Source organism: Eretmochelys imbricata, chromosome 6 (genome assembly GCF_965152235.1).
Source record: "Eretmochelys imbricata isolate rEreImb1 chromosome 6, rEreImb1.hap1, whole genome shotgun sequence".
Taxonomy (NCBI): Eukaryota; Metazoa; Chordata; order Testudines; family Cheloniidae; genus Eretmochelys; species Eretmochelys imbricata.
The window spans coordinates 68,119,461-68,135,902 of NC_135577.1; the positions used below are offsets into that span (position 1 = coordinate 68,119,461).

Here is a 16,442-nt window from a genome sequence, read left to right on the forward strand (position 1 = left end):
GTTTATCAAGTGTGATGTAAGTGTTCTGCAGTGTCAGTTCATCTAGTCATTAAGGGGTTAGTTATCTCACAAGATATGCACGTGGACTCAGCTGGAGTGCATGTGAGTAGCTGTGTTCCAATTTGCATGATGTGCTAGGAAAGGTGATACCTTGGTGCTGCCTTGTGTTTTGTCTAGAGACCCAGCTGCTCTGTAGAGAAACTTGGGAATTTTTTTATTATTATTAACAACACTTTAATTATGGTATTGCCCAAAGGCTCCAATCTGGATTGAGGCCCTATTGTTCTGGGTGCTGTACAAACATAAAAAAGAGAGAATCCCTGTCTTGAAGGGTTTACTCCTTAGGCTGCTGATGGTTATCTCACTCTTTAAAGTCTATCTGTAAAATGATAAACACTTCGTTAAAGAAACCAAGTCTGTGCCTTGTGATTCTTCAGAGCACAGCATGTGCAAATAGTAAGTCTCATAAGAGAATGAGCTGTTTCTGTGAATAAGAATAGCATCTGGCATTATAGTACCTAGGATGGGATTATGAGCATTATCAGTCCTCTCCTTTTAGGCTATAGGTTCATCACCATTTGGGATCAGGAGGAATAATTTTTCTCCCAGAGACACAATACTGCTCCAGCATGAGCCTGAATGGCTTCGCTGCAATGTTATAGCCCTGTGACTCAAGCCAAGGGCACCGGAACCAGGGTGTGTGTGCAGGGGGGCCATGGCCCTCCCACTTTTTAACAGGTTTCAGAGGAGCAGCCATGTTGGTCTGTATCCACAAAAAGAACAGGAGTACTTGTGGCACCTTAGAGACTAACAAATTTATTGGAGCATAAGTTTTCGTGGGCTACAGCCCACTTCATTGGATCCACTTTTTAACATGGGTGTAGTAGCCTCAGGCAGGCCTGGCAGAGGCTGCGTTTTGCAGCAGGGGAGCTGAAAAGGTGATCAGCTCCCCTGCCACAAAGTGCAGCCCCTGCTAGCGCTGCCTGCCTCTTCCTGGTGCGGGGCCTGAGGTGGGCCTTAGTCCCCCCACTATGGGGCCCCGACCCTGCTCCTCCTCTTTCCTGAGGCTCTGACCCTGGCCAGGCCAGAAGCTGAAGCCGGGCTGTTAAGAGCTGCCCAGGGAACCCAGGCTGCTGTGGAGAGCCCCAGACCCTCCACCTGCCTTGTGTGGTGTGCACCAGGGGGCAGGGACATGGGCTGGGGGCTGCTCTCCAGCTCCCTGTCCAGAGCAGGTGGAGGATCTGGGGCTCCCCACAGTGGCACAGGCTCCCTGGGCAGCTCTTACCATGGCCTGGCTCCGGTTATCCAGCCTGCCTAGGGAGTGGGGCCTTGGGGGAAAAGGGAGGAGTAGGGGGAGGGACCTTTCGGGGAAGAGGAGGAGCAGGGATGGGGGCATGGTTCTGGCACTGGTGGTCAGCTCACTTCTATGCAGGTTCCGGTGCTCCTGGCCCAAGTCCTGTGGGCCCGAGTCAGTTGGCAGCTGTGGGTCTTTTATTGCAGTGTAGACATGGATTCCTTTGAAGCATCCAATATTGGTTATGGTTAATGGCAGGATACTGATGCTAGATGGACCACTGGTCTGATCCAGTACATACATTCGTAAATCCTTAAAGGTGTCCCTTAATCCTGAGGAATTTACCCACTGTTCTGTGAGGATAATAGAGCCATCTCCCATTGTAATCTTTGCTCTGCAGGAGCTCATTGTGTGTATATCCACCCAAGGTTGTCTCTTATTTGACTCCATTAGGATCAGACCAATAGTCCATCTAAATCCAGTATCCTGTTTCTGACAGTGACTAAAAGGCATCTCTGGTTTCTGAAGAGGGGCATATATGAATGGAACTGAATGATTAACTACACATGTGCTTGCGTGACGCCATGTGTTCCTGCTCGCTCACGCAAATGCACAAACACACTCAACATGCAAATGTATGATGATGTCTGGAAAAACTGTACCACCCATGAATTGTTTATTTTGCTACTTAGTTATTAGAGCAGTGACTGCTGTGCTCTGGCTGCTACTAGGGAAGCACAGTGATGGGTCTTTGCGGAACAAACAGCAGGTTTATTTTTAGATGACACAGTTATCATTTTTCTCTGATCACACAGTCCCATATGCGCTTCCTTTCATATCACACTGCAGTGCCAGGAGTGATCGCACATTCATAAAGCTATTTTTTTAAAGGTAATTTTTAGCAACTGCTGAAATATGCCGGGCTGGCAGCCCTGGAGACGGAAGCTCTGTTTCTCCTAGCGCAGGTATGGCCTCTTAACTTTTTTTAGTGGAGTCAAAAGGATTTTTCAGTTCTGCTAGCTTTAGTCTCCTGCCAATTACACAGCAATATAAAACTGGTGTAACTCCATCACTTCCTCAGACATACTTCTGATTTACACCACTAAGGGAGAGAAGACTCGGGCCCCACAGGCACAAAGAGAGAAAGAAAACAGTTCAGATTATTTTTACGTTTACACTTGGACTATTACAATACTTGTATGGTTGAGAAAATTGTCTTTTGTTGTTGTTGTTGAGGAGGGAGGAATAGTTTAATTGGAGGTAATTACCCAGCATCTAGACTCTAGTTAGGTTCTTAAGAAGTTTCCCAAAGTTACGTGTGTTAACCAGAGCAGATAACGAGTTTTTAAACATCACTGTCTTTGTCTACATTCAGTGCTAGTGTTTAAAATCATGTTAGTTAATACACGTTAGCTAAAACTTTTAAAACCCCACTCATTTTCCTAATCTATCCAAACCCCAAATTAATGACCCAAAGCAGTATTAGAATATGAATGTAAATCCTTAGCTAGTCTTTTTCATTCCTTTTAATGCTTAGACTTTTTTAATTTTAATTCTTGTCATGTATTTTCTGTAGGTTTATTCTATTGTGGCTTGTAGCTGTCTAAAATTTTATATGGGGGAATGTAATAGAGACTTAATCAACATGTTTAGTCAGTGAGATTACTAAATTACAAGTTACAATTACATCTTTATTTTTTTGAAGAAATTTGTAATGGAACCCTGATTGCAACCTTAACTCTGGAAGGCTTGTTGCACAGGGCTAAACCTGAACAGATCCCTTATTGTCTGCCTATTACTAGCCTCATGAAATATTGTATTTTTCCTTGTAATGGAACATTACAGGCTGGGACAACCACTACCTCTTCTCTGATGCACAAGGCATACCTACAAATGTGTTCCATCTACATCACTAATATGACTGTACCGTGCATTTCATGGGGTAGGAAAGCCACAGATGTGCAATTTCTGCAAAGACATAGCCTCATCTCGCTTTGCCATCCCACCCCTTGTGGGTGTGTGCAGGTGAAGCCTCACTGTGGAATCCCCTTGGTCAGGAGGTGCCAGAATCTGACATCACTGTTGTAGCTGATGGTTTTTCAGTTGCTCTTTTCATAGTGCCTACGTGGTGGGATTGAAACAAGCTTTTTGTCTGCCTGTCCACGCCTGTTCCTGACTCTCAGGTCCAACAGTGTCTGCCATGAGTTACTCTTGATCGATTCTCCTGAAGTTCTGCTAAGCTTGGCATTGTTGTAAGATTCTCTTGTGATAATGTGGCCAGCTTGGGTGGGCCCTATCAGTGATCTAGATATAATCATATGTCTATTGTGAACAGTGCCCCAGATCTCACCATCTCTCCCTCCCAAATTACAGGGGATTTAGGTGTCAAAGTGATGGGGTAGTGACTGGAGACCTCAGTACTGATTGGGTCAGAAGCTTGTATGGGTGTCTTGGTTTAGTCCTTAATACAAAACCACAAACGTAGCTTTACTCACAGGTCTGGAATTGCCAGGCATGGTTCAGATCACAACTGAAGTGCATTGGCAGATCTGTAGGGGTGGATAGGGCTGGAATAGCATGAGGTGCTGCAGGTCAGGATTGAGGTGTGTTGGCAGAGCTGCATGGGTTCCCGATTGGAATAGCAGGCAATGCTGCAGGTTGAAATTAAAGTATGTTGACAGCTGTGCAGGGGAAACTTACAAAGCACCTGCGCTTAACCATGAAGTAAGAGAGTGCTCTCCCTGTTGCTGCTATCGTCTGTATCTTATTTTAAGTTCAGAATTCACCTCAAATCTAAAAATGTAACAACTTCATTTAAGAAAAAAGTTAAGGCTGAAAGCGTGTTTCAGTGATGACTAATACAAAAATAAAATTACTTTCTTAGAATCCTGCACCTTTTTACAAAAGGTCAAACATTAACGAGTATGGAAATGAAGAGTTAGGGGATCCAGCCAGTTCCCCACTGCCATGTAAACCTTTCTCAAGCACCAAGTCGCACCACTGTTTGCCCTCTGGTCTCCTAGTCGTGCTCCATCCCTCCATTGTCTCCTAGCATTTCCAGCCAGTTTATATGTACAGACATTTTAAAATTTTAAACGTAGCTCTGTCTGAGTGTGTCCCAGGCCTTAGCTGCAGGTAACAGGAGAGTGGGAAGGGAAACACAATACAACCATTTTAACACACACTTGCTTGCTCATTTTCTATACAGAGTATTTTTCCACCTTGGCTCAAAGGGAGTCAGGACCAGGGCTTGCTTTGGCTTGGTGAAAAACAGAGATAGAAATTTCAAATAAAAGACAGTTTGCTTCAGGCAGGGGAGAAAAGAAACAGCGATTAAGTTAAGAAGTCTCTTGGACCCAGTTTAATCCTCCTGTCTAAGGCAAAGGATCAGTTTCTCTATGCTTCCTGGCTTGGTCCTCAGACCTTCCCGACCCTGTTTCCAGCCAGGGGAGAGCTAACCCTCATATGGCTTCTCCCAGCCTCTTTATATCGCTGCTCCAGTGAGCCCCTAGTTGCCTACCTCTGTATAGGACGTGCTTACCCCATTTCACGCTCTTCATGTTAAATCTCTAATTCCTATGCTAATCCCTCCACAAACCCTAAAAAAGTTACCTGATTCTCCCTGGCATGGCCAGCAAACCAAAAAAAAAAACAAAACCCATGGAGTTGAGCCATTTTGGGGATATGGTGTGCAAAACAAAAGTTAGGAACATTTTAAGAAAATAAACTTTTTTTAAAACATCATGGGCCAGATTCTCTGTTCATGTAAACTTTCAGCTATGACTAAACCAGTTTAAGAATCAAGCTCCATAATTTTAAAACTCCCTTTCTGATTGGTTAGTTGGTATGTTTCTTGGGATTTTTTTTTTCTTTTCTTTTTCTTCTGGACTTCCCAGAAGATCTGTCCTGGCATAGAATTTTAGGACTGCAAGGGACCTTGAGAGGTCATCTAGTCCGGTCTCTTGCCTCATGCCAAGACTAAGTATTATCTAGACCATTCCTGACAGGTATTTGTCTATCTGCTCTTAAAAATCTCCAATGATGGAGATTCCACAACCTCCCTAGGCAATTTATTCCAGTGCTTAACTACCCTGACAGTTAGGAAGTTTTTCTTAATGTCCAACCTAAACCTCCCTTGCTGCAATTTAAGCCCATTGCTTCTTTTCCTATCTTTAGAAGTTTAGGAGAACAATTTTTCTCCCTCCTCCTTATAACAACCTTTTACGTACTTGAAAACTATTATCATATCCCCACTCAGTCTTCTCTTTTCCAGACTAAACCAAATTTTTTCAATCTTCCCTCATAGATCATGTTTTCTAGACCTTTAATCATTTTTGTTGCTCTTGTTTGGACTTTTAGCATGTAAACCAGGCATTGCTATCTGTCCAATGATTTTGTGAAAAGATATAGTTTAAAAAGAGAGAGAGAGATGGGTAAACCATTTTGAAAAGCAGCTGCCTAAATCGTATCAGCCATTTCCTCATGACCAAAAGGGCATGGTGTGCAGTGACTCATCCTGAGCTTCCATGGCCTCATTTGCAAATGCAGATATGACTTTTGCACAAGCTGTTTAGGCAGACACCCATAGAGCTGGGTAAAGGTGCCCAGGATTTCACATGAAGCTATAAGTTGGACCGAGGCTGTGTCAGAACATAGACCCAAGCTCGCTGAAAGGTGCGAGCCTTACTGAGCCTGGTCTGAGTTTGGAGTTTGCAATGAAATGAGATTCACTGAGTTTCTAGTTTCCATTGCCACAGTGTTCCCCTGGTGTAGTCAAAGCTACGGTGGAGGTACTGCTACAGTGCAGGCTATCAGCTCTTTCCAGGCCTCCTAATTGCTAGTAATGGGTGAACCTCAAAATCTTCAGTGTTGGGTGAGTTCAGTGTTAAACCTGAGAGTCTGGATGCTTATCCCAGCCTCTTGGGACTGCACAGCTGGGCTGCAAATTTCACCAGTGCTACCTCTCACAAAATTGGTGGGATCTCGTTCTGGCCAGGTTGGATTCAAACCAAGCAGCCCCTCTTAGTATTCTGGCACTTCTGCTTCCAGGCCCACCCTTTCAAATCTCAAAAAGGTTCAGGTTGGGGCTCAGTTTGAGTTCTCGGGACAGAGACAGGTGGTCTGAGCTGCTAAATTCACACCCAGATCAGATCTTGTCCAACATTTAAGGTGCTTGGTTCTGGAGTGTTGGTTTGGTCCATTACAGAGCAAGAAAGTCTTTGGCTCTGGACCCAAACTTCAACCAAGTTTAAGTGATTGGATCCAAAGCATTAGTTCATCCCCTTCACCAGTCTACTCTGAGGTGTTCGTTTCAAAGATAGCCACAAAGTTTGGATTCTTCCCAACCTTCAGCAATGTTCAGAGCTGAGGTTTTGGCCAGGCCCTTCTCTAATTCTGGGCAAAGGTTCAGGCTGCTTATTTATGCTGAACTTATTCCTCTTATCCCTGTTCCTAATGTGACCAGGATTCAGCCCTGTGGCAGAAATGTTCATATAGGGAGTGTCCCAGCAGCTGTTTCACATTCTGCTGTTGCATCTTGGATGGAGGGAGGGGGAAGGAGAGGCCATGCAGTTCCAGCACAGAATGAAAAGGGAGTGTTTTTTGAACCATAAGGAAAGGTGTAATGAGTTATAATGGGACAAGAGGCACACAAGGCAGCAGCATTGGGCCAGTCATTTCCCATAGCTTCAGTTCACAGCCCACATGCAGCAAAACTCCACTCCACACTCCCAATGCAAGGAGAAATGGGAAATGAACAGAGCTGCTACTGTGACCCTGGTCAGTAGGAGCTTTTAATTCTTACAGTAAGACTCAGTGTTAAAAGACAGAACAAATAAGTTTACTGAATCTGTCAGGCATGTTAGGTATATCACTGGAATTAACTGAAACTCACACAGTGTCCTGTCCCAGCATGCAGAGTCTGGTTTCTTTGGAGCCCTGGGATTATTCAGTGACTGTCCTGACTCTGGTTGTTCCAAAGTCCTGGTCGGGAGCATGGACACATGGTCTTTCCTGAACATTTCAATTGAGGGAGGTATTAGAAAAACAAGTTTTGTTGTGGCTCTTTTCACACAAGACCTGAGTCCTATTTCAGGGTTGCTCACTGTACAGGATTCACTTGAGTAAAGAGAGCCTTGTGCACCTGTTCCACCTCTCCAGCCAGAAGTCAGTAGATTGGTTGGGATGGGGACATCAAAATTATCTCTCCTAGGAGAATGTCAAGGCCATTTCTCCCTAGATTTTAAGAATGTGAAAAAGTGAATAGAGAACACTTGACAGATTCTCATATACAGTCGTGCATAATCCTCCACTGGTCTCAGAGGAAGAACTAGGGGCCTGATTCAAGCCCACTGAAGTCCATCTAAAAAAACCCCATGAAGTTCCATTTTCTCATGATCTACATAGTTAGCTTCTCAAGAGAGATCTCATGCTTGTTTTCTCTGTTTCCTCTCCCCTCTACTCTATTATTTTGCCCTGGGAATTTTGTATAACTGGATTCCTGCAGGGACTTTGTAGTTCTAAGGCCCATGGAAGAAACATTAAAGAGTAAACCTTTCTGCCCCAGTATACAGGGATAGTGGGCATTACCAGAACCCATGTGCATATTTTCAATGCATTGTAGTATGTTATTTTGTCTGCTATGTGTCAGTGCTAAGAGCAGTGAGATTCTCCCCAGACGCAAGACATGGCACCATGGAAGTTTTGCAGCAGCTGTGAAATTCCCAGAACAGCAGCTTCCTGTTTCAAAGCAACTTTGGGAGCATCTAGAAAAAAAGATGCTACTCTAGACAGCCTTACTTTCAGGTGTCTTTTTCTTGACTTGATACTTTCCTGCAGGAAAGGTTTTAGTCTTGATGATAATTATTAAATATCAACACTGTTCTCAATAATATTATAAATTCTGCATCTCAGCCAACTGGGAGCTTGGAACTAATCGTGTGTATTAAGTATTAATATTAAAGGGACAGAGTATTAAAATGACAGGCTAAAAATTATGGTTTAGGTCCATGTCTGTGCTTGAGAAGGAAGAGATGCTTTGGAGGCATTGAACCCATGTAGCAGCTCCTATGTCACCTTTACTTCCTGGGGCTGATGAAGAGAAAAGATGGCTTGACCAAGGCATCCTTGGATTATGACAATCAGTGATTGACTTTTGGAGAAAAAAGTAGGGGGGCCCTGAATGTCAAGTGCCTTGATTTTATTTAAACAGCAGTGAGAAGTAAGAGGGCCATTAGACAGAAGTGAGATCGCCACCTTACTACTTTTAGGGGTTGATTTCTCTCTCTCCCCCCCCCCCCCCCGCCCATTCCTCCTAAAATTTGAGCACTGCTGACAATCCCCGGTGGCTGGAATGAGCCTTGTCATGGCTATTGTGGGCACAGTGGGGCAGAGCAGTTCGAAGGAATGAAATGGCATTAATGCTCAAAAGAGGAAGTTTGTTCTGAGAAATATAAGCTGACATAGTAGGAATGGTGCTGGAATGGTGAAGAGACCCCATACTGTCCTCACTACTAAGCAATGTCTCTGAGGAAACCTGGAGGCAGGAACAGCATGTGAGCTGTATTTACTTGCTGACTGTGTTAATGCCAGCAAGCCCGGTGACTCTGGAGCCCTATAGGCCAGAGGCACTGCTGGATGGGCTTGGCAAATGATACTCATGCAGCTTGAGCATCTTAAATATTGGACACCTTGCTAAGGAGCCCACACCTGACAATATATCTCATCTAGTCAGGTGTTTGATCCTGCTGTAGCAATGTTCCCTCTAAACTTTCCATATTCAGCCCTTCATTCAAACTCTTGTATCTTGGTGCTGCTCATATGGGGCACATTCTTTTAAACTTGGGTGCCTAAAGCTAGACACCTGATTCCATATTAGGCATCTAAATAAATGTAGGCACCTGACCATTTCCATTTACTTCAAAGGCAGCTGCAGGTGGTAAGCACCTCTCCAAAATCAGGCTAGATCTTTAGATGCCTAAATATGGATTTTAGATGCCAAATTTGAAGATTTTAGACATGCAAGATCACCTCCTGTATTCTAAGACCCTGCTCCTGAAACTCCTCCAACTCAAACAGGGTGAGTCAGATGCAGAAAGAATCTTTAACATGCGAATTTCCTGGTTTTGATTGGCTGAAGTCAGAACATTATTATTTTAAATACATAGGGTTTTTTTTGTTTTTTTTTTAAAAGGTATGTTGTATGCATAAATGGGTGGGTGGGAGGACAAGAAACAGCATGTCTCTCCCTCTCCCCTCCCCTCCATGCCCTGTGATGGTGTTCTCATTATGCCAAAGGCAAGCTTAGGAGAAATGCTGGGGATCAGTAATTACATGCTGGCTTGCTGTGGAGGATAATTTCAGTCTTCACAGTTGCCTTGATTTGCCTGGGATACATAGTGACAAACTACCTTTGTTCCTTGTTCCTTGCCTTTGGTTTCAGTCCATCATCTTTTCCTGTTAAATCTCTATTTCACTCCATAGTCCCTTCCATCAGATCTCCCACCAGACCAGCTTGCCCCCTTCCGTCCCTGACCTGTGCTCCACAGAGAGTTCTAGCCATGAAGGAGCAAGAAACCAGCAGTTCTGATCAATGTTCTCTTTATTCCACAGAGGACGATGAAGAACTTGTTCCTCCTGCTCACGCTAACAATGATGCCACTTCCTGCATCTTCAGTAAGTTAAGCACCTTTTCTCAAGAGTGGCTGTTACCAGGGATGGCATGAAACTTGGAGTAGAGGGTTTCAGCTTTGGCAGCCAAAGTGTTTGTAGAGAACTTAGGGTAATGGGTGTCCTGTTTGAAAATGACTACATACATGCACTTGAAAAAGTTAATACTTGACTGACATACACTTGATGTTGTATCTGTCCTCCACGTCTCCACCAAGGTATTGGGGCCCAGTCACCACACACACTGAGGTATATATGTTAGAAAGTCTATACTGGCAGTTTTAATAGTAAGTCATTGATAGTGATTCTGTGGCTACATGGAACTAGACAATCATGAGGTATGCCACCTAGACCTAATGGTTGTCATCAGTGGAGCTAGAACTGTGAACCTTCTGCTCCAAAACTACAGGCCTCTGCCACTTGAGATAAGGGAGAATCTCTGTTAGTTGTCATAAGGATTGTATGCTCTGCACTTCCAGCCAATAGCAGGGAACTAGATCATCTACACTTGAGCAAGTCTGACTTTCTAGTATCCAATAGAGCAGAGGTGGGCAAACTACAGTCCGCGGGACTGTCCTGCCAGGCCCTTGAGCTCCCGGCTGGGGAGACTAGCCCCCAGCCCCTCCTCTGCAGCCTCACCTCACCTCACCGTGCCACCAGTGCTAAGGCCTGCCGCTCCTGCTGGGCAGCACAGCAGTGTGGCTGGCTCTGGCCAGACAGTGGGACTGTGAGCTCCTGCTGCTCTGAGCGGAGTGGTAAGGTGGCGGGGAGCTGTGGGGAGGGTTTGATAAGGGGCAGAGGATCCCCGGGGGCAGTCAGGGGACAGCAAGCAGTTGGATGGGGTGGACATTCTGAGGGGTGGTGGTCAGGGGACAGGGAGTGGGGGGGTTGAATAGGTGTGGGAGTCCTGGGGGGCCTGTCAGGGGGCGGGGGTGTGGATAGGGGTCGGGGCAGTCAGGACTGGGAGCAGGGAGGGTTGGATAGGGGGCAGAGTCCCAGGGGGGCGGTTAGGGGTGGGGGGTTCTGGGAGGGGGTGGTCAGGGGACAAGGAACGAGGGGGTTGGATGAGTCGGAGGTTCTGAGGGGGGCAGTCAGGGGGTGGAAAGTGGGAGGGGGCAGATAGGGGGCGGAGGCCGGGCTGTTTGGGGAGGCACAGCCTTCCCTTCCCGGCCCTCCATACAGTTTTGCAACTGTGATGTGGCCCTTTGGCCAAAAAGTTTGCCCACCCCACAATAGAGGATAGTGGTACACACACATGCTAGTCATTGCATTAGAAGGTCCATGAGGTAGTTGGGTATGCTACACAATCTCTCCTTGCTAGCTGCTAACACAATTGGCTCAAAACCAGCACCCTTGGCCAAAAAAGAGCCAAAAAAGTTCATCCCATGTGAGCAACGCACCACATTGTTCCATGAAACTGTGAAGCGGGAGAATCTCTGGGGGATGGCTTTACGCTGCTTGTCTCTGATATTAGACAATGTGTCCTAAAGTCAGTAACTTCTCTTGAAAGAAAGAGTAACGGATGGAAACGGTGGTGCATCTGTAGAGGACGGAAAGTTTAACAGTCTGTCCTTAAGTGCCTCTGTGGTGTGAGAGCCACATTGGATGCTGGAACTGCCCAGCTAAGAAGGTGTGAGGAGATGCTCTTTAATAGCCGAGAGAGGAATGGAAGCACGAACGCATTCAGGTGGGTCATTCCTAGTTCCTTCCATGACAGATTAAAGGCATAACTCCTCATAGTCATAAAGGGAATGTCACGCTTAATCTGCCTCACGTGGCATTAAAAATGTCCCTCCCCCATTTGTGATTCCTGCAATCACAGAGATCAGTGAGAATTTGAAAATAACTGAACTGGAAGGTGCACTTAAACATTTTGCTGGAGGTACAGTTTTCCTCTAATGAAAGGTATTGTGTCTTTAAAATGGTGGAGCTCTGTTACTCCTCTTCTGATGTAGTAGGAGCTAATCCCAGAGCAGCCCTGCTGCTGAGGCAGGAACAGTTGTTTTGTGTTCACTGTCAAACAAGTCACATGCAGAATAGGAGTCAGGTGAGATGGTTGTATTTGTATAAAGGTAATTCACCCTTCAGCCTTGCCAGAGTAGTATGGACCTCTGAAGTCAACAGTACTCCAAAAGGGGCTTAAAGGACTGTCCAGTGACATGGCAGCATGAAAAAAAAACTAACCATCATGTGTGGGCTTCATTGTAGACACAGTAACTTTTCTGTTGTAAATCGTTCTCAACCTTTTGTCTAGAAATACAGACAGAAGTTTTTCTGATGAATCAGAGCATAGGCAACTGTCATTGCTGGAGGCTATTGACATTTTGTGTTATACAAATGCACAATGTTCTGTCAAGGGTTGAGTAACAAACCAGGGCCCTTGGACAAAAACATCTGGCTAAATACCTCTAATCACTACTGTCAAGCACATATCTTCCATTGGGCCATAAAACCACTAATATCAGGTTACTGCTAATGTTTCTTCTTCTATAGAAGCCCCAGGTCAAAAGTCCATGCCGTACCAGCTGACACTGGGTTTTTGCTATTCTAAAAGAGCCCAAATTTAGAACATTTCCTGGTAGGTCCCAGAAGGATAGAACTTTAGGAGTTACCTTCACATTTGCTGGAAATCTAAACCCAGGAAATGAATTAAAAGCTCTCTATATGTAGTCTTTTAGAAGGGGCTAGCTAACAGAAGGTAGCTCCCCAAAACACTAGCATACTTTTGCTGCTATATAATTTAATAATAATAAATATTTTACCTCTTGAAACCTATTTTCATGCTTCACATATGTCATAAGTGACATGTGTGTCCCTACCTAGTCTCAAATCCAACATGTCCATATTATTGGCCAGTCTTTGCTCAGAATAAATGTAGGTTTGAAAGAGATGGGGTATTGCAGTGCAGGACTGAGATATATTGACAAAACTCTGAGAGGAGCCAGAGCTGGAATAGCAGAGGCATTGGAGGGTCAGCTTGATAGGAACTTACAGAGTTACTATCGCTGCGTCGTGGGCAATGTGCTCAGATCGAAAACATAATTGAGGTGTCAAGTCAGTAAAGAGGTCCATTCCCAAAGCTGTGTAGGGATTGAATAATAGGGATGATGCAGCTGAGTTGGAGGGGCTCTGGGAGAGCTATATGTGAGAGGCTTGTGCTGTGCCTTCCTGCACTGTACAGTATTTGCCTTTAATTCTTTCATGGACAATAAAATTAATCAAATTATTTCCCCTGCCTCCCACACCAGTGCCTGAAAAAGAATCTACATGCCCTGCCCTGCTCCCACAGTGTCATTGGCTGAATGCTATGATTCCCCAGCTGAATGGGTACATGGACAGGCTAGCATATGACAGCAAACCACTTATGGCTTCATGGATTAACAGTATGAGGAGAAGCGCATAAGGAGGATGTGTGCAGGGGTGCTGAAAAGGATGTATGCGGACACAGTGATTTTGCCTCCTCCCCACCCCCGGCTTTTTAGTAGCTGTGAATGTTGTGGAAAATCCAGCTGTCTCAGCTCTGAGAACAGCGAGTGGAGATTGATGAATCACATCATGGGTCTGAATCTGCTCCCACTGAAGTCAATGGGAGTTTGAACGCTGACATGACTGAGAGTAGGAGTGGGCCTAGTGCGTTCCAAAATTGAGCGTGTGCCCACACAAATCTACAAAACTTTCTACAAAAATTACAGTCTGCTGGCTTCTGAAATTCCCAGGTATCATTGGGTGGGAGGGGAATTTGGGAAGAAGACCTTCTGACAATGAACCGCGTGCCCTAAAGGATGCGTGCTGCCTGGATACACTGATTGGGACCACTTCCATGTGATGACATTGCCTCAAAACAGACTGCCTTCAGTGGAGGTGGCTCGAGAGCATGGACTTGGAAACGATACAAATTAATAATGATAATGCAAATATAGAAATCAACTTGGTGTGAGCTGCAGGCAGGGGTGTGTGTTTACATGTGTGTGCCTGCTTGTGAACAGCACTCCTTTAATTTGTTTGAAGGGTGTGTCCTAGTGGCTGCTCTTTTCCTTCTCTTCTCCCTTTTCATGTTCCTGGTTTTAGTCTGAAGTAGGCAAACTTTTTTATTTTAATGACATCAACTGTCAGACCAGGGAAGGCAGCAGATAACTGAGTGGGGAGGTGCTGGCATAGGCGACAACTGAGAATTTTGTCTGGGTCCAGCCTCAGCAGGGTGTCTGAGATTCATGGCCAGAGTGAGCTGCAGCCTGCAATAGCTAGCAGAAGGTAGCTCCCCAGATGAACTGTCTGCCTGCAGCACCAGCTGGCTGATATGAGTTTCTCTCCCAGTGCTCCATCCTCAGCAGCACCTGCTGTCCCAGGCTTTGCCTCCCCTCCTTACCAGCCAGAACATGCTGGTACCAAGCAGAACTGGCAGGATCTCTCCCTCCTCTTCCCAACACATGAGGGACCCCAGGTTCCATAGAGGGGACCCAGGGAGGAGACCAGCCCAGTTGCCAGCATCTCCTCTGTTGTTGTTTGTATTAGTAGTGCCTAGGTGCAGGATACAGGCTCATTGTGCTAGATGTTGTACAGACAAGTAACAAAGACGACAGTCCCTGCCTCCTAGAGCTTACGCTCTAGGTGTCAGACAAGACAAGACAGATGGACAACACAGACAAAGGCCTCAGTGTAGACAAGCCCTAATGCTGCTTCTATTCTAGGAAAGTTGGGATCAATGGTAGTGATGGTGGAGGCTAGGATTGAGGCGTTTTTTATCACTGAGACTCAGAGCAGGGGGAGATAACACAACAGTAAAACTGCCCAAGCTCTGTCTACAGAACAGCTTCCACCACTTCTATTGCATGTGGAGCTGTGCCACGGGAGACTAGAGTGAATTTTCCTGCTGTAGACAAAGCCTCAGATGACAGCCACTTTCTCAAGTTCTTGCACATGAGTCATCCTTCCCTCTTGGCTATGCAGATTTTGATTATCATGCTGAGGTTTGTCTAGCACATAATGGGCCTGATTTCTAGCCAGGCCTTGTCCTGGCTTCCATTTTTGCAAGTGTAATTTTGTGCCTGAAAATAACTGCACCCTGCATGTTTTGCATCTTTTGGGCCAGATTACAAATCCCTTACCCATGCTGGTGGCAATCCCAATCATCAAAGTGGTCCCTTTGAAGTTACTCAGGCTATTTCAGTATGTAACTGCTCATCATTGTAAGGGGTATACGATCTGGCCATTTAGGTAGTTAGAGGATGTCTAATGACTCATATTTGCCCCCACTCTGAATTGCAACAGGAGGCTGTTTTGAAGTCTGGCTGAAAATCCTACCCAGTGTATATTAATCTGGAGATTCCTACCTTCCACTGGTATCTCTAGATTTACACCTACATGCATAGGTTAATGTGATGTTCTTTAATCTGGTCACTACTTCTATACCATTTAGTGTTTCCTCTCCTGCTGCCACCACCTTGTTCACTCTACCTTGTTTTAGTTGTTCCTGTTTTGTTTGAATGCATTTCCTTGATGACTTTTGTATTATTCGTAATAATGATACTTAGCACTTTTTTCCTTTAAAGCTCTTTACAAACATATTGTGTCTCTGAGGCAAGAATAATAAGGAGTTAAGACAGAATTACTGGAAATGATTGCCTGGGTCCAGCCTCAGCAGAGTGTCTGAGACTCGTGGCCAGAATGAGCAGAGATTTAGCTGTTGTCTGAAATACATACAGGCAGGCAGCACTAGGTTTCAGAGTGGTAGCCATGTTAGTCTGTATCACCAAAAACAATGAGGAGTTCTTGTGGCATCTTAGAGACTAACAAATATATTTGGGCATAAGCTTTTGTGGGCATAAGCTTTCATCAGATGCATGAAGTGGAAAATACTGTAGAGAGGTATAAATACACACCATATGAAAAGATGGGAGTTAACTTACCAAATGTGAGGAGGGGTGTTAGCGAGCCAATTCAATTAAGGTGGAAGTGGGCTATTCTCAACAGTTGACAAGAAGGGAGGAAAAATCACTTTTGTCATGCTAATGAGTTCAATGTAATCAAGGTGGCCCATTTCAAACAGTTGACAAGAAGGTGTGAGTATCGGAAAATTAGTTTTTGTAGTGACCCATCCACTTTGTCTTTATTCAGGCCTAATACAATGGTGTCCAGTTTGCAAATTAGTTCCAGTTCTGCAGTTTCTCATTGGAATCTGTTTTTGAAATTTTGTTGTTGAAGAATTGCCACTTTTAAGTCTGTTATTGTCCGGTTTGGCCAATGTACATGGCAGAGGGGCATTGCTGGCACATGATGGCATGTATCACATTGGTAGATGTGCAGGTGAACGAGCCCCTGATGGTGTGGCTGATGTGGTTAGGTCCTATGATGGTGTCCCTTGAATAGATATGCAGACAGAGTTGGCACCGGGGTTTGTTGCAGGGATAGGTTCCTGAGTTAGTGTTTTTGTTGTGTGGTGTGTAGTTGCTGGTGAGTATTTGCTTCAGGTTGGGGAGGTTGT

At 45.0% G+C, this 16,442-nt stretch overlaps 1 protein-coding gene across 1 annotated transcript in view; it reads left to right on the top strand.

Moving 5' to 3' along the window:
• Nucleotides 1-9,910: 9,910 nt before the first annotated feature.
• PAPLN (papilin, proteoglycan like sulfated glycoprotein) overlaps nt 9,911-16,442 on the top strand; it is a 53,346-nt gene continuing 46,814 nt past the window's right edge. The window contains exon 1 of the mRNA XM_077819977.1: nt 9,911-9,967. Within this exon, the coding sequence (XP_077676103.1) occupies nt 9,911-9,967 (57 nt within the window). The remainder of the gene's footprint in view (nt 9,968-16,442) is intronic.